General features: G+C 40.5%; 3 protein-coding genes across 6 annotated transcripts; 1 reads left to right on the top strand and 2 right to left on the bottom strand.

The window, feature by feature from the left end:
- Window positions 1–653: 653 nt before the first annotated feature.
- LOC116717140 (uncharacterized) lies at window positions 654–5,780 on the bottom strand. Its single transcript, XM_032558275.1, has 3 exons — window positions 5,193–5,780; window positions 1,721–2,479; window positions 654–1,503 (listed from the first exon to the last, which is right to left on the bottom strand). The coding sequence occupies exons 1-3, from the start codon at window positions 5,493–5,495 to the stop codon at window positions 988–990; spliced, it is 1,578 nt and encodes a 525-aa protein (XP_032414166.1). The 5' UTR covers window positions 5,496–5,780; the 3' UTR covers window positions 654–987.
- A 916-nt stretch (window positions 5,781–6,696) lies between these two features.
- Window positions 6,697–15,979, bottom strand: ino80e (INO80 complex subunit E). Of its 3 annotated transcripts, none has more exons than XM_032558277.1 (8): window positions 15,872–15,978; window positions 15,550–15,632; window positions 15,388–15,458; window positions 15,255–15,307; window positions 15,097–15,178; window positions 14,576–14,696; window positions 8,754–8,852; window positions 6,697–8,457 (listed from the first exon to the last, which is right to left on the bottom strand). In XM_032558277.1, the coding sequence occupies exons 1-8, from the start codon at window positions 15,930–15,932 to the stop codon at window positions 8,251–8,253; spliced, it is 777 nt and encodes a 258-aa protein (XP_032414168.1). In that variant the 5' UTR covers window positions 15,933–15,978; the 3' UTR covers window positions 6,697–8,250. The 3 variants fall into 3 exon arrangements, with proteins under 3 accessions (XP_032414168.1, XP_032414169.1, XP_032414170.1); XM_032558278.1 differs by having other exon boundaries at window positions 15,831–15,900; XM_032558279.1 differs by lacking the exon at window positions 8,754–8,852 and having other exon boundaries at window positions 15,872–15,979.
- Window positions 15,980–18,134: 2,155 nt separating this feature from the next.
- Window positions 18,135–24,505, top strand: LOC116717482 (zinc-binding protein A33). 2 transcript variants are annotated; one of them, XM_032558907.1, is made up of 7 exons: window positions 18,135–18,270; window positions 18,423–18,539; window positions 18,690–18,785; window positions 20,407–20,640; window positions 21,071–21,093; window positions 21,228–21,343; window positions 23,204–24,505. In XM_032558907.1, the coding sequence occupies exons 2-7, from the start codon at window positions 18,474–18,476 to the stop codon at window positions 23,755–23,757; spliced, it is 1,089 nt and encodes a 362-aa protein (XP_032414798.1). In that variant the 5' UTR covers window positions 18,135–18,270; window positions 18,423–18,473; the 3' UTR covers window positions 23,758–24,505. The 2 variants fall into 2 exon arrangements, with proteins under 2 accessions (XP_032414798.1, XP_032414799.1); XM_032558908.1 differs by having other exon boundaries at window positions 18,465–18,539.
- The last annotated feature ends 297 nt before the right edge of the window (window positions 24,506–24,802 follow it).

The raw sequence follows: 24,802 nt of genomic DNA on the forward strand, positions 1-24,802 counted from the left end.
ATGTGTTGGAAGACGGTGTTTGGCGCCTGATTGATAATCAGTGAGGCTAAAGAGAACATAACAATAGTTGGAAAAAGCCACAAAAAATTAAACAAAACAAAGAACTCCACACCAGACAAGGTTTATTTATTTATTTTAGAGTTTTTTGGTTGTTTTTCTAACCGCAGCTGTCGATTAAATTAAAAGTTACGACCTTAGCATGATTATGTGAGTCGTTTTACCGATATTGGCTCAGAAGCGTCGTGAGAATGGTCGGATCCGCCTCTGGCTGCAATGCGCGCTCCCGCCACAGGGGGGAGCAAGACCTGAGCTCTAATTTTTAATCACCGGTTTTTCAGGGTGGAGTTAGCATGTTTTTCCCATGGATGTATGCATTCTCTCCAAGTCTTCCAGCTTCCCCCAATCGTCTAAAATATGCATGTTAGGTTTAGCTGGCCACACTATTCGTCTTTAATGTCTCTGTGCTGCACTGTGATGACCTGTGACCTGTCCAGGGTAAGCTCCCCTTCTCATCCAGTGACACCTTGAAACCAACATCCCTCTGCACCCTTACGAGGACTAAGCAGCTATTCAAAATGTATGGATTTTGAATGAAATGACTGTGATTTTATGTATCAATAATGAAAACAAAAAACTAACAAAATAGAACATGCTAGGATTGTAAGCAAGCATTATACTTTATTTAACTTTACAGGTGCTAAAATCCGACACAGGAGTTGAGTTGAGCCTTTTGATCCCAAAGCACAGTGTGTGTTTTTATAAATCAGACCTCTCAGATGCAGCAGATTATTTGGACAGCCAGCTTTCCACAGTGATCTATAGCACATTGTGCAACATTTCAACTTTATCACATTAAGAAAACTCTTCTAAGGCATATCAAATGACATCAAGTTTTAACTTTTCAGCTTCCCGGTTGCATAAGTGAAATCCAAACCAAAACTGAATATAGACACTTTATTTATGGCTTTGTCTAAACCTTTCACCCTTTTACTCTGATTCCTTCCCAAATGCCTCTCTTGGGGCACCAAAAACCACATTTAGCATCCCTATTATAAAATTTCCTCCCATTGTGAAGACGCTGCCCACTCCGCTCCCGGTTCTCCAGGCCAGCCTGCCCAGACCTCCGCCCACAGCCTGAGCTTGATCCCCCATCTCCGACACCATGGTACCCACATAGCCTTCAGTCTGCTCCCACAGCTTCCCTCCAAAGAACTTGGTCAGCCACCAGCTATTATCCAGAACACCACCAAAAATCCCCACTGTGTCTCCGGCCAGGGTTCCCATGCCCGTCAGGCCGGTGTGGCAGCTGCTCAGCAGGGCCTCCGCCATTGACGAAGAACAGTAATAAACACTGGAGAAGCACGTCTCCCCAACACCGAGCAGCATTTCTCCAGCTGATCCCGTCCAGGAGAGGAGGTCAGAGGTGAGGAGGTGGAACAGCGTGAGGGTGTCGCCAGGCAGCGCGGACAGGACTCCTATATCTTCCTGAAGAACATGAGTCACCTGAAGAAGAAAAGGGTGTGAGAGGAATCTAACCATGTAACCATACCAGATCTGTTAACTAATACTCTGTCGTACATTTCGCCAAAAATGTTTAAGACTTTTACGACATCTTTACTAGTGGTGCCAATAAGTGTAGAGAGTTGTATCTAATGACAGAAGGCCTCCGTGTCTTAAAAACAAAAATAAAAGGCAGGATTTAATGCTTATGCTGCATCACCTGAGCAGGAAACTCTGTGACAGTGGAGAACACGGGGCGGAGAGGAGCTTTCAGGATGGACAGGGTGGTGGACAGGACGTAGAGCAGAGTGCTGGTGGAGTTTGAGTCGTCTTCAGGAACAGATTCGCTGTACTGCTGCACCCTGCTGCTGACAGAAATTACAGATTCTGCTGCGGTTTCCTCTGAAAGGTCAGAATCCTCCGATTTAGCATCAACACCAACCCTTTCCTCCTGCATTGAATCTTTGCTGCTCTCCTCTAAGTCTGCCTTTGCATGTGGGTCAACAGTTTCTGAATTCACATCTGTTTGTGCGGCATTTGTATGAAGAGCGTCGGTGTGAAGCCCCTCTGCGGCTGCAGCTGTCTCCCTGTCTTCTCCCCCACAGCCTTCAAAGAACAGCTCCTCCACCCCTAACATCTCCTCCAGCTCCTTCATGCTCACTTGCCTCTCCGCCTCTTCTGTCTCTTTGATTAACCCCACACTGAAGCCGCTCTTCCCCTCTGGAGGAGCGCAGCACGCTGCCGTCCACAGCGGCTTGGCCTGACAAGCTTCGTCTCCATCCTCTGCTGCCCCTAGACGTCCTGCTCCTGTCAGAACGTAGACACCCCCTCCTAAAGCGGCGCACTTGGGAATGATGCTGGACTGGATCAGTGCCGCCACTGTCGAGTCCCACTGTTGAAGCGGAGAGTCAGATGGATCCTCTGTTGCTCCTCTAAGAAGAGCTGGAACAGCGACTTTGACACCATGTTCTTCCTCTGTCTGCCAAGAAAAAGAGAATCAAATTAATTATTACTTTTACAGGAAATCAAACTTTTTTTGTTGTTGTAAAAGTTCCAACCTGAGTATTTTTCCAGCATTGTGTACTATTTGAATTCAATACTTCTGTTAATATTTAACTTTCCAGGCATGTAAAAAGTCTGCAAGGTTAATTTTTCTCCCTCCACAACTTCTTCATCTTCTCATGAATGTCTCCAAAATGCATTTCTAAAATCTGAGTCATGCATCTGCCAACTGTTTGCACTGGGACTGAAAACATCACCTGCCAATAAAATACAGGTTAGAAATGGACAGAAACGTACATCATTATTGAGCTTTGTAAATTAACATCCTGGTGACCTGTTGAATTAGAAGTCTGATAAAAGACACTTAATTATCAGTTTCTGACTCTTTTCTCAACTTTGTAGACTGTTGTGTTAATGAACAGACCTAAATGATTATTGATATGCTGGAAATTATATTTAGCTTCTTCAGCTCTTTGGACTTTCCTCAATGGCTCTGAGTAACCCTGACTTCAAATGATACAGAATCAACTAATGTTTTAAATATAAATTTAACAACAAATTGTGGTTTGAGGCATTGTTTTTTATGTAATAAATTGATTTTCAATGACAGAATGTCACTAAATACACTACTGACATTGTTTCACATCTTTTTTTGTCATTCCACAGAATAAACAGCTAAATTTATATGTTTTTCCTTATTTTAAAATCTAAAAACAGATATGGTATTGGGTTCTTTAACAATGACAATAAATATTCTGAAGTAGGTATTTACTAAAAATTGTAAGTTGTCTTTTTAAAGGTCATGTAACATTTGTGGATCTAAATAGGTCATATTTAGCTGGACTGAGGGCAAATACGGCTCTTAGGATTTCAAAGGCTAAACGACAGAGTTAAGATTTTTGGGTTATAAATGTGATAAATATGCCTTTTTAAAATATTTTCGATCAATAATCCCTTTGTTGCTTCCAGGTGGTTCAGAAAGTTTCAGATGAAATATGAACAACAGATCTGGGCTTTAACTGGGTCAATTTTATGCATAAATATGCTTTGATCTAAACCAGGAGTCTCTAACTCGGGTCCCGGAGAGCTCTCTTAGTTTTTATATACATTTCTGTTCCAACACACCTGAACCATTTGAATGACTCATTATCAGGTTTTACAGAACGTGGAGACAGGCTGATGTCAGAGATTTCATTCAGGTGTGTTGCAGCAGGGATGTGTCTAGTAACACACGATAAATGGATGCAGTCTCCTGCAGCTCCAGCTATATATTATCTTTTGCAGCATCCAACACAGGGGTCTCAAACTCCAGTCCTCGGGGGCCGCTGTCCTACAGTTTTTAGATGTGCCACAGGTACAAAACACTGGAATGAAATGGCTTAATTACCTCCTCCTTGTGTAGATCAGTTCTCCCAGCCTTGCTAATGACCTAATTATTCTATTCAGGTGTGGTGCAGCAGAGGCACATCTAAAAGTTGCAGGACTGCGGCCCTCGAGGACTGGAGTTTGAGACCCCTGATAACAGGTTAGTAAGTCCCACAGCATGATGCAGCCAGTTCGTTTGGGATGTTATTTATCTAGCACATATACTGTTTTGCATTCAGGACAATGCAAAACAGAAGAAGAAGGTTTTGGCCAAAGGACCTTCTTCCACATGTTTGCTGTGTTTTGTTTACTAATGATTATTTTGAAAAAGTTACTAAATAATTCAGTTCTGTTTTTTAAAAAAGAAAATAATAATTGTATTGACTAAAGTGCAATAACAGCATTTATTTAGTGAATTTGAACTTGGTGAAGCTAAATCTATGTCACTTGAGCAGTTTTGGGTGAAACATGTTTTAAAAGGTGTTTTTATCTTAAATGTAAAATCTATATATTTTTTGTAAAGTTTTGGCTTAAATACTGATCTGAATATGTTGTTTTTTCAACAATATCACCTTTCTTGAGTCTGTAGACTCCAAGTAGCAATTAATTAATTCCTAAATTAGTTGATGATTATTCAATAATCGATTCATCACAATTATTCTGATTAATTGTTTCTGCAAACAGGACTTCAACTCTTCCATAAAGTCCAGATCGCTGGAGGACACAGCTGATCCAGTCAACTGATTCTCCTGGCTGAGCTCTGGATCTGTGCAGCTCCTCCAGAGTTACCATCCTCTGTGATTCACTGATAAATGCTCTGCTTTCATCAGTGAGATTATGTGTCATGCCTGGACAGGTTTGGAGCTGCAACACTCTTTCCATTTTCAGATGATGGGTTGAATCTTTGTGAAATCTTCAAAACATGGGGTATTATTTTATAACGTATCTCTGCTTCTTTATCCCTGACCTGTCTGCTGGTCTTTATGATGCTGAGGCCTTCAAGGAACAACAGGATTTATTACAACTAGATGCACTAGAAGGCAGCTGGTTGCCCAGGATTTAGCTGAATTAGAGATTACTCTGTCTTGATCTACCACATAAAACATTAATTTGATACACTGAAGTTTGTGGTTGACAAAACACCTTTGGAAGCAATATCTGAGTCCAAAGAAAAACTTGAAAAAGAGAAACAGACACTTCACAGAATGCTATTAAAGTGTGGTGCCTAAAAGCTGTTTATGAAGAAATGCGGAGGGATTAGACTTTTAAATGACACCATTTTCTTTTTTCATTTCATGTTATCAAATACATGAATGTATCCTTACCACAGCCTCCCCCTCCTGCAGCTCCTCCTTCCCCGTCCATCCATGGCTGAGATGGAAGGCCGAGCAGACAGCCGTGTCACAGGTCGGCCTGGACAGAGCGGTGAATGCCCGTCCTCCCGGCAGTCTGTGGCAGTGTCGGTGCAGCGGCGGCTCAGCTGCGGCTCCCCGGGGAGGAGTCTGTCTGTAGAAGCAGCCGTCACAGAGGGTGAAGCCTGGCTCCGAGTCATGCTCAGCTGGAAGAGACAGGCCCGGGCCCAGCTGCGCCAGCAGCCACACCGCAGCAGCAGCAACATTCAGCAGCATGGTGAGTGCTCAGCTTATCTTCCCTCTCTCACACACAGTGAGAAGGGAGAGGCTTATAAATTATCCAGTGGTTTCCTTGTATAGATGGAGACGATAAATAATGGCTGCTGATGGGCTTCTTGCTTCACCCCCTCACTGACTCCTCGCTCCGTCCTCCGGTTTATCTGCAGCCATCCCTGCCTTCCTCCCCTGCCAGACGAGCTCAGAGAGGACGAATCAGTGGTTGCAGGAGCAATCTTGCTTACTCCTTCATTTCCCTGTCCCCCTGACAGCCTCGCCCCCCTCTGTCAGTTCCACCCTCCGACTCTCCCTCCGGCTGTTTCTGCACCTCACCACTCCCTCTGCAGCTGCACCTTTACCTCTCACTGCTGTAATACACACAACCTGAGCCAACACCTACTGATTACCTGTAAGTCTGCATTCCCAAAAATCGGTTTGAGCACAACCAACAAACCTTTAAACTCTATTATTCTTGAGAGTCCTTACTCGCTAAAAAACACTGAAAACAGAGCAAAAGAGCTCTACAATTATCAGAGTCTGTTGATGAAATCCTCATTAAACTGTAATTCCAACAGCAACACGTTAACCCTGAACTCACACGCCTACTTCCATGCCCTGCAGATTAAAGCCGACTTTCCCTAATATCAGCAACATGCCTGCTGAGGCATGATTCTGGAACAGATGGGTTCTTACAAAATCATTATGAGGCAAAGGCGGCGTAAACACAAAATCTTCACAGAGCAAGTGTAAGACTGAAGAAAAACATCTCAAGCAGTTCAGACAAAAACAAGAGGTGGAGCTCAGCCAGAATGCTTTCACATTGCTCAAGAGTTATGGGTAAACGGAGCCAAAGGCACCCATGCGGTTCTGCAGAGTGGTGTCAGCGTTCCTCTGCAGAGGTCAAACAAGGAGTAGATATTACTCAAAACATGGATTGAGGTGCCTTTGCAGAAAGAAAGAGCATGCTTACATGCTAACTTTAGAGAATGCAAACCTGGAACGAACATTTCTGGGTGTGATGTTCCTGGTGGGGCATCAAGCCATCGAGTGAGATGTGTGCAACGCTTTCAGATGAATGTTGCGACAAGATCAGAAGTTTCTCTAGGATTGCTTCTGTGCTATTTAAATAGCAAAGCTGAGAATATTTTAGTTGAAAACAAAACGTTTAGTGAGCTAAAATCAAAAAATGTCGATACACAACTTTACAAGTGCAAAAACAATGTGTTCATGTATTTACAAAAGGTTATTTTGACATTCTTAAAGACAATAGCTGATACCTAGCACAGATTAAATATACCAGAACTGTAACAAACAGACATTTATAACTCTGAGGTTACAAACAATGAACTCTGAGATGATGGTTTATCCAAGCAAAGCAAAAACAAATCTCTGAAGAACAAATAAGGATGAATTCACTGACTATCCAGAGGAAGCATAGAATCAGCCACAGGATTGATTAAGTTGGCTAAATAGGTTGATGCACTGATCAACCAGACACAGATTGAAGTCACAGTTTTTCCTTGGACAGCTCTGTCTGATGATCAGCAGGTCAAATGTCACAAGAGGAAATGGGCATTTTGGTGCAGAAAGCTCCTAACATGACCAGTAGTTATGCAAAGCTTCCACAAGTCAAGCATTTATAATCTACAATAACAACTGGTCTGGTGATTTGTATCTTCAGGGCGCCATCAGTTTTTGGGTTATTTAAAAAAAAAAAATACATGAATTCAATATCTAATCAAATTAAATACAAAAAACGTAAAAGAATATTTTTAAAAAACAGAAGTGAGGCTCTGTGAAGTTAACTAATACTTTCATTACCTGGAGAACAAAGATGTTACATCATTGTGAGCTTGTTAGAAGTAAAAATAAACTTTTGGGGAAGTAGAAGCTAACAGCTAACGCTAACAGCTAGTCAGATATAAGCTGCCCATTTTAGCTAGCGATGACAGCTAAGCTCAAACTGAACATGTTCATATCAATGGCAAAAAATAGTTTTAGCCGCTATAAACAGTTTACAATGTCACAACAAACTATGTAAAGTTGGGGCTTTACATAGTTACACAGACGTGTTTTGTGAAGTTGAACATAATCGCTGCTTCTGTGTGGAAAAAAGCTGGTTGTATCAGTCCACCAACTGATGTAAAAATGTTCAGATTGTGTTGTTTTAATCTGCTAAAAACCCATGTCTGACGAGCCATTAGCTTCCACCAAAGATTCATTTATAATAATAAATATTACCCATAATACTTCCACAGAAGCACCGCTAGCCCTTTAATGCTGTGCAGGTTTTAGGTACCAACATGTCACAACTGTGTAGAAGTTTTCCAGTTAATCCTATTTTGGAAGTTGAAATGCAAAATCTCTGCTTAGGGCAAAATATCTGTTGCTGTTCAGAAAAACAGATAATGCATCTTTTTTATGATACATTTTTTTAACATTTGGGAGAAGAAAAAATATTTTACATTGTAAATTGGCAGATTAAGACACAAAAAGAAATCAGTTCTGGTCGGGAAAACATAATCAGTACAACTAAAGCCTGAATTTAAGAAACTATCACTGTTTCATGGTTTCATTACTTCAACAACACTCATTTCTGCAGTTTTATTTTTCCTGCAATGAATCTCATATCCACCAGGGGGAGCTTGCCTTTCAGGACAAACATTCAAGTCCTCTCTTTCCCCCCTTACACAAACAGAAGCAGGCCCCCCCTCCTCCGTCCTGCTGTTAGATACATCCCAGCTCCCGGTCGCTTTCACTCATTGGGGATGTCAATGACGAGCTCGGCCTCGTCTCCCTCCCCTCTGTCCTCGTCTCCCCTGTCGCTGTCCCCGTCGCTCTCACCTTCCTCGTCAGCCGCATCTCCGCTGAGCATTTGTTTGGGAACCCAGCTGAAGGGGCCGCTGGCAGTTTGAGGGGCACCAGAGGCTGACGTGTAGTTAGCCGCCATCGGACCCACAACCTGAGGAGGAGGAGGGTACAAATGATTTCAAAACCGTGACACATAAAGGGACGAAAACCTCTTAAATAAAAGATGTGTGACAATGGATGGCTATGTCACAGATGTATAAATAAAAACAAGACAAAACATGTGCTATGTGTCTTAATTAAAAAAAATTGTTGCATGAAAAGAAACCATTATGCATTACACTGAGTAAAATAAGATAAAATCTGAAATAAACCAATAAATACCAAATATTTGCAATATGTTTTATGATTACTGCTCTCTGTAAAAATCTCCAATCCCCCTCCTCTCACCTTCCCTGTGGCCTCTCGCTTGTTTTTTGGCGTCTTTGTTTTTCTCTCTTTCTTCATTCGCTCAGCTGGCGGTGCCAAATACTCTGGTGGGAAGGGCATCTGCCCCACACACATGCACACCCCGATTTTTCCAAATGACCACATGCACACATTAATGAGGAGTTTACAACACACACATACACAGATCAAACACAAAAGAACAAACACAGGAGAATGAATGGTACAGAGATGGTGAAGGCATTAAAAACATAAAAACTGACAACAATAAAAAAGGCATGAATAAAAGAATGCTCAATGAAAACAGGGTGTTACACTGAGAGGTGTGGTGTGGAAGAAAAAACTCCTCAAAGTTGGCTGTAGCATAAACAAAGGTGGTTTATTAGGCCTCCTTTAGCACAGCATGGCTCACAGACAAGACAAAATGACATCTTCTCAAGCTTTCTTCCCCCCCTTTTGGCTCAGCCAACAGTCCTCTTATATACTGTTGTCCCCACCTTCTCAATTAACTGCCCAGCCAATCAAAGTCCGGCAAACATGGGCCTTTCTATAAAAGAGCTGGGTTTGAGGCGGGCCTCCTCTTTGGTAGGTTCCAAGATGGCCGCTACAAGGACACACCCAAAAGGTAACAAACATTTCACAAACAAAAGGATCACATACACATTCTAGAATTTAAATGTTACAGAAAAATATTATTGCTTCTTAACATTTACTCACTTCTTCCCCCTCTGGTTTACAAAACTCAGGTAAACGAGAAAGGTAGTCAGCAATAAGATTTTTCTTACCTGGACAATGCTGTATGGTGAACTGGTATGGCTGAAGGGCGAGGCACCAACGTAATATACGGGCATTCTGATGCTGCTTGGAATGCATCCACTTCAGAGGTCTGTGATCAGTTTGCAGAGTAAACTCCCTTCCTAGGAGATAATATTTTAAAGAGTCCAAAGCCCACTTTATTGCAAGTCCTTCCTTTTCTACTGTGGAGTACTTTTTCTCCCGGTCAAAAAGCTTTTTACTTAAGAAAAGGACAGGTTTCTCTTCACCAGCTTCTCCCTGAGCTAGCACTGCTCCAAGACCAACATTTGAAGCGTCCACTTGAACAATAAACGGCTTGGAAAAGTTAGGACTCTGTAAAACAGGAGCTTGACAAATCAGTTTCTTTAAAGATTGAAATGCATGTTCACAGTCCTCCTTCCACATAATTTTAGAAGTAGACTTTTTTGTCAACTCAGTCAGAGGGGCTGCCAAAGTTGAAAAATGGGGTATAAATCTTCTATACCACCCAACTAAGCCCAAAAATGATCTCACTTGCTTCTTTGTTTGAGGTCTGGGAATTGTTTGAATGGCTCTTATTTTTTCAAGTTGTGGCTTTATCTGTCCATGGCCAACAAGGTAGCCCAGATATTTTACTTCTTCTTGTGCCCATGCACACTTGTTCACATTCAGAGTGAGACCAGCATTCTGGATCCTTGCCATTACCACCTTTAGATGTTGTAGATGATTCTCCCAAGTTTCACTGTAGATCACAACATCATCCAGGTAGGCGGCAGCAAACGTGGAACAGTCACTAAGAATAATGTCCATCAACCTTTGAAAGGTAGCTGGTGCTCCATGAAGACCAAATGGTAGAACCGTGTAATGAAATAAACCCATTCCTGGAATCTGAAAGGCTGTGTATTCCTTACAGGATGGATCTAAAGGCACTTGCCAGTAACCCTTACATAAATCTAATGTTGTGATGTATTTGGCTTTCCCCAGTCTTTCCAGTAGCTCGTCAATGCGTGGCATGGGATAAGAATCAAAACAGGAAATGCTGTTTAACTTTCTTAAGTCAGAACAAAAACGTAGTTGATTTGAGTCTTTTTTAGGAACCAACACAATGGGATTTGACCACTCACTTCTTGATGGCTCTATAACTCCCATTTCCAGCATCATCTGGACCTCTTTTTTCAGTGGATCCATCATTCTTTCTGGAATCCGGTAAGGCTTAAGACGAACAGGTGTTGTATCTTTCAAAGTTATTTTGTGTGTTATAATTTCAGTCCGCCCAGGTACATCTGCAAACAGGGATGGAAAAGACTGTTTAATCTCACCCAGCTGTTGCCACTGATCAGGAGTCAGATGCTTAGGAGCCTTTTCAGATTTGGTCAATTCTCTGCATGGACTCATTTCAGCTTCCCCATCTTTCAACACAGCACTATCTTCTGGCTGAACATCTTGTACCATCAGGATCTGCTTCACATCCATTTCTGGAACATTTCTTTCATGATACTCCTTTAATAGATTTACATGAAGCAGTTGCTTTGACTTTTGTTTTTCTGGACAGATAATTTCATAAGTCACTGGTCCTGCTCTTCTAACCACAGTGTAGGGTCCTTGCCATTTAGCAAGCAACTTACTTGGCCCACTGGGCAAGAGTACTAAGACTTTCTGGCCCGTCTTCAGCTCTCTTTCACGGGCACGTCTGTCGTACCATACCTTTTGCTTATGTTGAGCCTTCTCCATATGATCTTTAACTTGTTCTCTGTACTTTTCCAGGTTGTCTCTCATCTGAAGTATGTAGGAGATGATGTTTGTTGGTGAAGCCGCTTCACTGGACCCTGATGCCACTCCAGCCACCCAGTTCTCCTTCAGCATATCCAAAGGGCCTCTAACCTGTCTTCCATAAAGCAACTCAAAAGGAGAAAAACCAGTTGAGGCTTGTGGTACTTCTCTGTAAGCAAACAAAAGGAAAGGCAACCATTTATCCCAGTTTTTGCCAGCATCATCAATAAACTTTCTCAACATTTGCTTTAATGTACCATTAAATCGTTCTACCAAACCATCAGTTTCTGGATGGTATGGAGTAGTACGAATACCTTTTACACCCAGTTGATCATAAAGAGTTTTCATCACTTGTGACATGAAATTGGTACCCTGATCTGTCAGAATCTCCTTTGGGATACCAACTCTGGAGAAAAGGTCCACTAAACACCGAACAATGTGTTTAACCTGCAGAGAACGTAATGGATAAACATCTGGATATCTGGTTGCATAATCACAGATGACTAATGCATATTTATAGCCATTACTGCTCTTAGGTAAAGGACCTATGATATCCATGGCGATTCTCTCGTAAGGAACACTCATTATAGGTAATGTCTGCAACTGGGCACGGTCTGAAACTTTAGTAGGGGCCACCAACTGACAGTCATGACATGTTTTGCAGTATTCAACTACATCTTTATATAATCCTGGCCAATAAAAACGTTGGGCAACACGATTATAAGTTTTTGCCTGTCCTAAGTGCCCTGACCATGGTATAGTGTGACCCAAATGCAGAATTACTGAACGGTATTCTTTTGGCACAACAAGTCTGGGTTCATCAATGTCTGCTAGATACAAAAGTTTATCCCTTATAATGAAAGGCTCTCCTGCTAAACTTTTAAACTCAGCAGCACTCTCTTTTCCACCATCTTTATGTGCTTTATTAAAGAGAGGTTTCAAAGATGGATCGTTTTCTTGTCTCTCTTTAAAGTTATTAGGAATTTTCCACTGGAAATCAATACATGGAGTTAATGGCAATGCAGGTTCAGGGTGTTTTGACCTGCTTTTGTTCCTATTTTTCTCCTGTCTACGCTGTCGTTTTGATTTCCTGATTTTATTTCCTACTTCATACAGATCATCATCTACATCTGGCAGAGGTTCTAAACCCTTTTTCATGGAACGTGTGGTGACAGCACAGGAATAAGCCACCGAGTTTTCTTGAACCAAACTGTCTAGGATTGGTAAATCTTCTCCTAGGATAACATCATATGCTAACTGATTCAAAACTCCAACAGTCAACATAAAAACATGTCCTTTAACATTAATAGTGACATCAGCAGTTGGATACTCTTTCTGACATCCATGAACACAAGTAATGTTTACCGGTTTGTTAAAGTTAGGCAGTACATTACTCAACAAAGATGATTTCACCAGAGTTTGTGAGCTACCTGTGTCTGCAAGAGCTTTTACAGCTTTGCCATTTATCACCACATCAACTACATGTTTATGTGGAATCACGTCATCAGAAAGTTCATAATTATGTTCTTTGGAAGGTACCACACATAACTCTACTGACTTACTTTTTCTTAATGGACATAAAGAAGCTTTGTGACCAGGCTGCTGACAATAGTAACAAATGAGACCATACTTTAGTCCAGACTGTGTATACTTCTTACCACCCCTCTTGTCCAAATTGTCAGCATTAGTTGCACCTGGAGGTTTTACCTCCATAGACCTTGGTCTCTCAGTCTCTCTTGACTTAAAAGGTTCTCTGTGAGCAGCCAGGTAACGTTCAGCCAGGTCTGCCGCTTCTTCTCCAGTCTTTGGATTGTTCTCCTTCACCCATGTGCGGACGTCTGGTTGAAGCACACGAAGATACTGCTCCAAAATGATTGTTTCCCCAATCTCTTCTTTACTCCGACTGTCAGGCCGCATCCATCGCCTGTAGAGTCCCTTTATCCGACCATAGGTTTCACGTACACTCTCTCCCACTGGAACACTGATGCTTCGAAACCGGAATCTGTAGGTCTCTTCTGTTACATTAAACTTAGACAACACAGCAGCTTTAATAGCGTCATAAGAGTCAGACTGGTCCTCATCCATTCCAGCATATGCCTCAAGGGCTTTTCCAGTCAATAATGTGACCACTCTAGCAGCCCAATCAGCTGGTTGCCATCCCCATGTTTTAGCAATGCGTTCAAAACGTATGAAAAAACTTTCAGGATCCTCACCCTCCTTAAAGTCAGGTATTCTCGGATCACCTCCACGGGTTGGTTCCACTCTTTGTGCTGGAGCTCCTTGTGCTATATGCCGCTGGGGCTGAGATGGAGAATGAGGTTCAGCTTGGTAATCAGAGGCTCCTTGGACTTCCTCTGTTGCAGACAGCTGAGACAGTGTCCTAGTCTCTCGCTTTGGGAAAGCTGCTTCTGTAGAAATGCCAGTCTCGATAGACAGCTCATGTTCAGCATAAACATCACTTCGCAGTTTTGGCATGTTACTGCGCAACTGTTTAATCTGATCAAACAGTATTGCTTCTGTACGTTTAGAACGTCGCATAAATTCTCTTATTTCATCAAAGATGTCAGATTCAGAATGTTCTTTACTCACAGCACCAACTGTAGTCTGCTTAGGCCGCACAACCGGTTCAAAAATGTCTTCACCAGCCATGGCTCCTTCAGGTAATGAATCCGGCTCTGCTGGTCCTCCGCTTTGTCCTTCTTCCATCTCAGAAAGGGGGCTTTTCTTTGTCCCACGAGTTCTTCCACGTCCTACTCCTCTCATTTAGCCTGTCGTCTTCCTTCATTCACAGGCGTAAACCATCCCACTTCTGACACCACTGTTACACTGAGAGGTGTGGTGTGGAAGAAAAAACTCCTCAAAGTTGGCTGTAGCATAAACAAAGGTGGTTTATTAGGCCTCCTTTAGCACAGCATGGCTCACAGACAAGACAAAATGACATCTTCTCAAGCTTTCTTCCCCCCCTTTTGGCTCAGCCAACAGTCCTCTTATATACTGTTGTCCCCACCTTCTCAATTAACTGCCCAGCCAATCAAAGTCCGGCAAACATGGGCCTTTCTATAAAAGAGCTGGGTTTGAGGCGGGCCTCCTCTTTGGTAGGTTCCAAGATGGCCGCTACAAGGACACACCCAAAAGGTAACAAACATTTCACAAACAAAAGGATCACATACACATTCTAGAATTTAAATGTTACAGAAAAATATTATTGCTTCTTAACACAGGGATTATGCCTGCAGATGAGAAGATGGTAATGGCTGCAGAGGAAGAGATGGAGAACTCACAGCGTTGAGGTACGATCCGGCGCTGGACGACTGCAGGGGGTTTACTCCAGAACGGGACAGCAGAGAGAGATGAGGCGATGATGAAGAGGAGGAAAGGCAGGCTCCAGGGCTGCTTTTTCTCCTGAAAAAAAAGAAAAAGAAGCTGTCAAAAAGGATGGATATAATATATATGTAAAATGGAACATGCCTGGACATCTGAAAAGCTGCAACATGCTCCTAAGTTTGATTTCCTGACATCAGAAAGAAGATAATGAATTCTTTTTTCAAAATACATTCTTAACATAAATAATATGACAATAAATTACTTCCTATTTTACTCAAAGTGCACTGTTCCAAGATTTCCAGAAAGCTGCAATATCTTGAATAACGACAAATACAAGTCTAATAACACTTGTTAAAACATTTGATTTAATGGTTTTTACAATTAAAAAGCTTCCATGGACTTTAATCATAAAAGCTTTTTTAGATAATACACAGATCTAGTTGGATCATTTTCCAGCTCGTAAAAATTTGCAGCTTACTTCTTTGCAATTTCTCGTTCTCTTTCCCTCTCTCTTAGTCCTTCCCCTTCACTGTTTTCTGAAGAAACAGTTGCATCTGAATCTGAGAAAGAAGTAAGAAAACATGATTCAGTAAGAAAGTAAAATAGATAATATAGATTTATTGATGTTACACCTACCAGAGGAGTCTTCATCAACCCTCTCATATTGGAGCAATCTGTCTAGAAGGAAGCTGGAAACCAGGGGGAGCTTCAGTTTATCGCGATTTAATTTTTCAAACACGTGGATATGTTCAAGCAAAATCAATCTCACCTTTTGTCTCGGGAAACCTTCAGAAGTTTTCTTTGTGCTCTTCTCAACTCCTCCTGAAAACATTCCTGTTCCTGTAAACCAGGAAAACAGCAGTAAAAACGAAGTAAAGAACGAATCCTGGGAAGAAAACACTTGTGATTAAAAAAAGGAAAAATCACTCACATAAACAAGGAATTTTAATTTTCTTTTGAGATTTTTGTATTTCCGCTTGTAGTCGACCTCTACGTCTGTCTGACCGTTCATTTCTGAAAAAATTAAGATGCAAAACGATTAAAAATCAACCATCTGCGAGCTGTTTTGGCGAAGTAGGTTGTATTTGACACAGTGTTGAGAGCTCAGTTAGCTTAGTTAGCTGTAGCAACGCTGTTTTAATGCAACATATGTCAACATGCAGGACACAAACACCGCTGAAAACATACAATATCTTGAAAAAGTAAAAATACCTCTGAAAATATCAAAACTTTTTGAAAATATCATTTGCTACCTCTAGCTTGGGTTGGTCTCTGCGACATCCTCTTGTTTACATGCGTCTTGCTCCACAGCATTTCCGGTAGGTAGATCCATCACTGTTAAGTGCTGCCCCCTGCAGGTTAGAAGGTGGTAGGTCACCATCTGCCTCAGAAAACAAAGCACTTCTCACCATGATGTAGATTCATTGAATAAACTACGTTAATGTTGTTGGTATTGATGTTTATGGTTTACACCAAACTTCAAAATATCAAATTTAGCTTAGCATTACTGCAGAGTATAACACTGAAGCAATCAAATATAATGTCTGACACACAAAAAAATTATTTTATGAGGTACACAGTTGTGGGGAAGAAGGCTAAGGGGTCATTAACACCCTCAAAGTAAGTCACTAAATTTAAATGGCGAAGAAGCTGACTGTACGTAGAGTTACATATTAATTGTCTGTATGAATTCACGGGGTCCTGAAGTCAGAACATCAACAGCCACCAAAACATACCCAGCATGAACCTGAGCGACAAGTTTCATTCCTTGTTTCATGCCACTCCTGAACCAGAATCTGAACAGAAGGGGTGAAAACTGGACAGTTACCCCATCGTCAAATTTCCAGATAAAGTTTTGTCATTTTCATTTGGAAATCAAAGTGTAAGGAGGCAGATTAAAGAGTCACATATTTAAATGTGATTGTGGGAGTCATGCCATTTACTACTGTCAGTCTGCTGTGTTTGATCAAGTCCAAGGTCAGTGCAAGCATCTAGTAGGAAATTAAAGAGTTTTTCATATTTTTCTCTATTTACAAGCTTTTTTAGAAGATGTGATTTTACGATGCAGTAATTCATGGGCTAACTGAGCCCAGACCAAGTACTGAATGCCAATCCTGCACAGTAATGAACTGAAATGACTTCAGACTTGGATAGCGCTTTTCAGGACCCTCAAAAACACATTACAATGAAATCAGTCATTTCCATTCACACACACATTCACTGATGATGGCAAGCTACTGGGTTGTAGCCATAGCTGCCCTGAGGGAGCTGCAGCTGCCTGAGATTATCTAACATGCCTGTATTATATACGGTTTTTTATTGGTCATATGTAATATTCTTATATTTCAAAAAAATTAATTTTGGAGCTTTTTTATGGCATAATTATCTAAATTAACAGAAATTAACACACAAAATGTTTTCCTCTACATGAAATTAATGTATATAAAACATGAGCTTTCATTTTTAAAATGAATTATAGCATTTTCAATGGATTTTCCAATTATCAATAAATAAATGTATTTTCAATGTAAATTCTTTAATTTTAGTATGCTAATATAAGATGGTTTTGCTGTTTGTTGTACTTTCTGATTGCAATTTAAAAAGGCAGCAATGTACAATATCCACAATATACTTTCTGATTTTTAAGTAGCAACTTCAAAATTGTAATCTTTTCCTTTTTCTTTGAAAATATACTCTACTTTGCGTGACTCTATCACATAAATCTCACAATAAAATACTTTGAATTTGGTTCGTATTTTAAAAAGTGCATTAAATAGTCCAATTTAGTAAGTAAATAATGCACATGCAACGACTGAATATATTATGAAGTGGAAAAATCCTTCATTGAGTCATAATTTGGAGCCAGCTCGGCTCTCCCTCAGTGAAACCTCCGATGTCATCTTGCAGTAAGATTTTGTGCCTTACTGATCTCCCCCTGCAGGTGTCCTCTCCACCTGCAGCAGGTTGTACTGCACCAAGTTTGCAGCCTAACCGTAGCTCTCTACAGTCACTTGCCCGGGCACAGAATCATAAATTATAGATGAAGAACATTTGCAGAGACGCTGCTTCAGTGCACATACCCATAGCCTGTAGTCAGACCCTCTGTGTTTGTGTGGGATTCGTTGGGGGAGGGGAATGGAGAGATAAAGAGAGTGGACAGGACTACAGCGCCCTGTTGGAATACAGATAGCATTAACCTGGACATTTAGTTTGAGTTCTTCCCTCTCAAAACAGAGTCCTTTCATGCACCTTCCCCAGCAGGGCGGTAATAGTTCATACAGCTCCAACCCAGGATCTCGCCACCCTTTCCAGAGACATCACAGAGCCACCTTTCAAAAATAAACATGGATCCTCTCCCTTCCAGGCACAACAACTGATATGAAACACAATCTCTGACTGGCTGGCTGCCTCTCTTGTTGTTTTCCAAAGACACAGGCAGACAGAAATAGATTCATCTGTTTCTGCTTCCATAAATCGCTGCTGCCAACCTCTCCCTATCAGCCAACAATCCCTCCTGGCAGCTCCAGTCCTCTGCCCCTCCTCTACCTCCCCTGCTTGTTTCTAATGGATCCATATATTCTCAAGTCAGGCTGTTGCTCCTGATTACCAGAGCCTGTCAATGCGTTTCATCTTGTGAATTTTCTGCTTGGATGTATGTCCTTGTCTTGCCTGCTGTTTTCATCGTGTCAGCATGTGTGTTCCTGTCTATTCCCCCCCGTGTCTCCCTGTCTCCTTAATGTGTACTAATGTCCTTCATGTTGCCTCACCCTCAGAACTCCTTTCATCACTTTTTTTTTATTTCAGCTTCTCTGAGGTCCTTTAGCTTCAGCTTTGCTCCTTATTCAGGAAACTGGAATGTACCAGAACCACACCAAAGACACAAACAACAACTGCAGCAAAAGCCTTCTCTGTGAGAACAAGGTAAGCTTCATGGTTTGTTGCTCTCACTGGCTTCATAACATGTCCGTGTTTGTTGAAAGGTGAACCTTTAAGCAAACAAATTCTGGGAAACTTTTCTGCCTTTTCTCCAATAACCTGCCTCTTCTGTGTGTGTCTGTGTGAGTGTTATAGGCCAAGCTTGTTCAGGCTATTAAAAGAATCAAACATGAGGTAGACGAATGCAGAGAAGCAGAGAGAGACACGTACACAGACTCGGTGGAAGTAGAGGTATTTTTGCTGCATTATTCATTCTTCACTCCAACACAAATATGCTCCTGTCAGACACAAAAAATTCAGCTCAACACAGGTTATAAGACAGAATAATTAGGACTGAAGCAGTATGAAAACATTGAGGTAAAAACATGCCTTACAAAAATAATCCTTACAAAAATAGACTCCTGATAAAAAGGCCATTATCTCTAGAGGAGCTACAGAGATCCCCAACACAGGTAGGATAATCAGTCCCACCTGAGTGGGAAAAATATTATAAGAAGTCATGTTTGCATTTTTGCCACAAGATGAGATTGCAAACATGTGGAAGAGGGTGGTGCAAAAAACCTGAAAGTTACTACAAAAGACTGGTTTTAGAAAATTCAACCAAGTTACCACAGATAAGCCACACCCACAGTATGACAGAGCTTGATCTATTTTGAAAGTAGACATACAGACCAAGTGTCTTGGTCTGTAGTTAAGAAACCGTATTTGTTCTTCTGTCTTCATTTATTTTGACATTTTCATATTATAGATCACATGTGTCAAACTCGAGGCCCTTGGGCCAAATCCGGCCTGCCATAGCTTTTTATGTGGCCCTCTAAACATTATGTGTGCTTAAATATTATGTTTTCAATCAAATCAATGTAGTTTTTGTCTATTTACTGCCAAATTATATCAGTCAGTCCTTCCAGTTTCTTGAGAATTATCGTGGAAATTCTTGCAAAATCAACAAATCCTATCATTTTTTGCACTAATAATTGGGAGTTTATTGCAGATTTCTCTCAAAAATTGACAAAACTTTCTTACTTGTAGTAAACAGCCGTCTCTGCCTTAATCAATGTCAGATTATATTCCATAATCTATACACTGAGTAATAAAAAGTCACATTTGCTGTCATAACTAAGCGCAATTTTCGCAAATATTTCCAAATTGGTGTCACAAATACTTTGATTTTTATTGCAAAAAATCACAGAAAGTATCATGAACATGCCTGCACATCATCTTGCTATAGTTGCCTTCTTCTTCAAAAAATCAACTACAATGGACTGATGACAAAACTAACATGTCAGAGTTTAGCTTGTAGAAAATGTCCAGACCAGTAATTATTTTTCTTCCATTTCAAAATGATACATTCTTTGATGTATCACAGAAGATCTCCCCAAAACACATTGAAGTCGTTGGTTGTAACATCACAACATGTTAAAAATTCAACGGGTTCAAACATTTTTGCAAGACATGAAGACATAGTCTCACAATATGTGTTAAAAAAATGGGCTCTCTGAAAAATATGCTCTGTTAAAAGACAAATAAATCAATTCAGGCAACTACCATAGAGAGTTTAAACGTTTTGTTTTTCATTGGTTATTTCAAAGGAATTTATCCATGTTTTTTTTTGCCACTTTGTGTCTCTGCCTTGATTCCCTCGACTTCATGATTTTACTGGAATGCATTCAGATTATGACATGAAAATGCCTCTGCTTGTGTGAGAAAATATGATCAAGATAACCATCCATCTACACCTCACTGCGAAATAAATCACTCACAACTCCTTTAATTAAAAATCAAATTCAACATATCTAAATCATTTCATTTAATTTACATATAAAATACGTAACAAACCCCTTTCTTTTTTCAGAACAGGTTTGATGAACTAGAACGAGGAATCAGAGCTGAGTTTCAGAACCTCCATCGCTTCCTGGAGGAGGAGGAGTACCAGGACCTGGAAAGACTGAAGAGAGAGAGACAGAAACTGCTGAAGCAGCTGAAGGAGAGAGAGAAGAAGATAGACGCACAAAGAAGGGACCTGGAGGGAGCAATAACGAAGCTGAACAGCAAGTTGGCCGAGGAGGATAGTCCTAAACTGTTGAAAGTGAGGAAATCATGGAGGACAGAAGATTTCTGGTTTGGTTTATTATTGATGTCATGCTGCAGCTACAGCAATAAGCTCTAACGTTCCAGCATACAGGAAGAAAACGTATAAACATATCATACTTGTGATTTGTTGTGACTATGCCTTCAGACTCAGAACTGCAGGAAGAAACTGTGCTGCATGTTTGCATCAGAGTAAATCTGCAGAGCTGCCTTTATTTCGTTCTGCTGCATCTTCTTGGCTCCTGATCAGTTATTGACGCTGATCAGCTAAATAGTTGACTTGTCTAGTTTACAAGTGCAAATCAATTTCTCATTTAAAACGTAAAGGACAGGAGACAGCCAGTGCATTTGTCAACAAATAAAATGTTGAAACATTGCTTGTGAGTTGAGTTGACTATGATCATGTTCTAAACTTTGTCTCACTGCAGGAAATCCAAGATCTTGTAAAAAGGTAGGTTTATTTCATCGTTCTTTCATAAATGTGTACTTTTTGTCCTTCTGTGTGTTGATAATCTGTTTATAGTCTAGTATTCTCTTTGCTGTGAGCTCCATGTTAACTTTTCTCCTCTCATTTTGCTGGTTTAGGTCTCAGGTCCACTTCATTCGTCCTGCAGAGGTGGACACAGAGGTCCACTCAGGTTGGTTTGTGGGTCCCATTCAATACAGGATATGGAAACACATGAAAAGCTGCCTCTACCCAAGTAGGTGTCTACGCTGCTTTGCAAGAGTATTCATGAGCATTTTCACATATTCTCACATTACATCTACACACCTCAAACTATTTTATCAGAATTTTATTTGCAGTACTATTGTGATAACGATGAAAATTATGACAAAAAACTATTTATCACATCTTTTTTATTTATTGCTGTACCCCAAACTGGTTATTAAGGTGGTGTGCTGGTCCAGCACATAAAATTCAAAGTCCATGTCGCCCACCTTACTGTAAATGTGACATCTTGATTTGTAGATTGTAAAACGAATGACTGCACAGATCCTGAGTTATGGATCTGTGCAGCCTCCAGAGTTCCTGTTTGATTTGTCTTTCCTTATTTAGCCTGTCGGTTTAGATGGGTGACCATGTGTTGGTAGGTTTCCGGTTGCATCATACTGTTTCTGCTCTCAGATGATGGATTTTACAGAGCTCTCTGAGACATTCAAAGCTTTGGGCTTTGACCCCACTTTAAGATTCTCCACACTTTCCTCCCTGACTTGTCTGCTCTGTTCATTGGTCTTCATGATGCTGTTCGTTCACTGATGTTTGCTAGAAAACCTCTGAAGCCTTCACAGAACAGCTGGTTTACTATCAAATTAAATTACACACAGAAAATGAACATTGCTACGCAACTTCTAAAGACATTTGATTGCAGTGGACTTTATTTAGGGGCATCAAATTGAAGGATAATGCAAAATTAATACCTCATTTTTCAGAAATCTAAAAAAATAATTTTCCTTTTTCATTAACTTCAACACTTGAGCTCTACATATTCTGCACCATTGCCAAACATGGAGTTTAAAAGATTTTTCACCCCTTGTACTGGTTTATTTATTCTATTTTTTGTGTTTTGGATTTGTTTATTTTTGCTTACTGTTTAGATTTGGTTCAAGTTTCTTTTTCATTCTCTTTGCTTCTTCATCTTCTTCAGCCTGCCATTCCCAGCAGCATTTACTCACCTTTGATTAGCTCTTTGTCATTTCCACCTTACCTCTGTATATTTAAGCTCCACAGTTCTCATTGTTCTCCACTAAATTCTGATATCTCCATTTTGTCTGTATCTTTATTAAATTATAAATTCCACGACTTTCCCATCCTAGAGTTGGGTAATATTTCACTACATTTACTCAGTTACATTTATTTGGGTAACATTTTAGAAAAACTACTTTAAGGAGTATTTTTACACAGTACTTCTTAGTTTTACTTGAGTAAATTTATTATGAAGTATCATTACTCTTAGTTGATTAAAATTTCTGTGAGTAACTTCAGTGAATGGAGAACAAGCTTGTTTTAACAAAATAAATTCTCCAGACACACACCTGCAGTTTTTATTAAAGTTTCATTCATATTGAAAGAAATTGATTTGGAAACATGATTTTTGTTGTTGTTTGTTTGATTATTTTGTATTAATTATTTTCATTTTGGTCTCTAAATATCAACATTTAAGCATAACTTTATACTTTGGTCCATCTGATTACGTCATTTTTTAATATTAAATTATTTTTTTTGCTGTTACTCAATCCTTGAATTGCTTTTTTGCCAAATACGTTTTTACTCTTATGTGAGAAATTTCTTGAACGGCTTTTACTTTTACTTGAGTAAAAATAAGTTGAAGTAGCTGCTACTCTAACTTGAGTAAATTTTTTGTGTACTATATTTTGATCTAGTTACTAACTGATCAAACACGACACCACATTTCGTTCATCTATCACATAAAAATCATTTAAATACGGTGGTATTGCGAAACATGAAAACACTCTAAGGATGTAAGAACTTGTATTGAACATCTTTGACAGCAATATAGGCTCATTAAGTCTCTCTGAACTTAAACTGTTTCTGCCTTCAGATATTACATCGGTGAGGTTTGACCCGGACACTGCCCACCCTAATCTATGCCTGTCTGAGTCCTGCACTTCCGTTTGGTTCGATGAAGAGAAAGACACTTCAGAGGTCCAGGCCAACCCACGTCGGTTCCACTATTACTACTGTCTCCTGGGCCACCAGGGCTTCAGGATCGGCCGACACTACTGGGAGGTAGAAGTGGGCTACAAGACGGCGTGGAGGGTGGGCGTGGCGCGGGAGGATGTTCCCAGAGGAGAGATGACGGCGACCGGAACCTCAATCGGCCTCTGGACTTTGGCCTTCAAGGGCGGATCTGTCCTGGCCTGCACGGATCCGAAACCCACCAAGATCAACGTGTCCGTCCAGCTGGTCCGCATCGGCGTCTTCTTGGACTGTGAGGGCGAGGAGGTGACTTTCTACAATGCTGTTACCATGGCGCCCATTTACACTTTCTCCATGGGAACCGTCATGGTTCCCCTGTTTCCCTTCTTCAACCCGTGTGACACAGACGAAGGAAAGAACACGGCGCCAGTCACAATCTTTAACCCCTCGCTTTAGGACCTCAGCAGCTGGATTGATGGACAAACTGAATCCTAGAAGAATCATTCAAATGTAATTTATTTCTCAGTTTGTTTGATGCCAAATAGTTTCTGGTTTATTGTCTCGTTTTCATTGCTGGCAGCCTAAATTTATTTAAAGGGGCAGTATTATTTGTTCTCCAGCCATGTGGTGTCATTTTATAAATGTACCTTCAGTTGCTATTAAAATGCTGTATAGATCAAATATGACCTAAAAGAAATTTGACTTTGTAATTTAACGCCTTTAAATTGGGCCTCTGTCTCTTTAAGAAACTCTTTTTCTTTCTGTCATTGTCCTAAGTGGCTCATGTGATGAGCTCATTAGTTTTCTATCAGGTGTTTGCTAATTGCTGCTGGCTAGTCTGGAGGAGCTTCATCTCAAAGGCGGAGCTAGGTCCACCCAGGCGCTTTGCTCAGCTGAATATTTAGCACAGGAGATTAAAGGATTTCTCAAACATGCATGAGAGAATAAAAGCAACACTCCAGGTGTGTTTTTGATGAGGGAATAATATTATAGCATGATATGAAGGTCAGATAAGTCAATTTTACATAACACTGCCCCTTTAATTTAAAACAGGAACAAAAAGAAATGTAAATTATTACTAATAACTATTGTAAACAGAAAAATTTAATTTCCAGACTGATTGTTTTCTATAATGCAGAATGATCATCCAAGTTACACAATGTCTGCATTTATTAAAATGATTTTAAGACTGGTCTTTTATTAACATGTAAAGTGGACTCTTTAGAAAATAGAAGCAAACAGCAGCAGGTGCAAAGAGCTTCATGACGTAACCTTTGGCCTGCTTAAAAATATCTCTGCTATGTTGCTATGACACCTCCCTGCAAGGTTGTGGGAGCTCAGAAAATGGCGCAGGGAATGAGAGGTGAGGGAATGGTGCTTGATATCCAAAATGTAATTATAGTTGACACTAAATGATTTATTAAACTGAAAATAGAAAGGAAAAGCTCTGGGATCAAACCAGCTGTGCTGCTGTGTGACAGAGGAAGACAAGAAGACAGAA

The sequence above is a fragment of the Xiphophorus hellerii genome, chromosome 3 (genome assembly GCF_003331165.1).
Source record: "Xiphophorus hellerii strain 12219 chromosome 3, Xiphophorus_hellerii-4.1, whole genome shotgun sequence".
Lineage (NCBI taxonomy): Eukaryota > Metazoa > Chordata > Actinopteri > Cyprinodontiformes > Poeciliidae > Xiphophorus > Xiphophorus hellerii.

Bases quoted from the DNA above. Each gene is read 5' to 3' on its own strand.
- LOC116717140 (XM_032558275.1), bottom strand. From the start codon at position 5,495: ATGCTGCTGAATGTTGCTGCTGCTGCGGTGTGGCTGCTGGCGCAGCTG. The intron at 2,480-5,192 runs GTAAGGATACAT...TTTTCTTGGCAG, and splicing joins TGCAGGAGGGGGAGGCTGTG to ACAGAGGAAGAACATGGTGT. The intron at 1,504-1,720 runs GTGATGCAGCAT...TTTCTTCTTCAG, and splicing joins TCACAGAGTTTCCTGCTCAG to GTGACTCATGTTCTTCAGGA.
- ino80e (XM_032558277.1), bottom strand. From the start codon at position 15,932: ATGCTGTGGAGCAAGACGCATGTAAACAAGAGGATGTCGCAGAGACCA. The intron at 15,633-15,871 runs GTAGCAAATGAT...TAATTTTTTCAG, and splicing joins GAGACCAACCCAAGCTAGAG to AAATGAACGGTCAGACAGAC. The intron at 15,179-15,254 runs GTAGGTGTAACA...CTTCTTTCTCAG, and splicing joins GGTTGATGAAGACTCCTCTG to ATTCAGATGCAACTGTTTCT.
- LOC116717482 (XM_032558907.1), top strand. From the start codon at position 18,474: ATGTACCAGAACCACACCAAAGACACAAACAACAACTGCAGCAAAAGC. The intron at 20,641-21,070 runs GTGAGGAAATCA...GTCTCACTGCAG, and splicing joins ATAGTCCTAAACTGTTGAAA to GAAATCCAAGATCTTGTAAA. The intron at 21,344-23,203 runs GTAGGTGTCTAC...TTCTGCCTTCAG, and splicing joins GAAAAGCTGCCTCTACCCAA to ATATTACATCGGTGAGGTTT.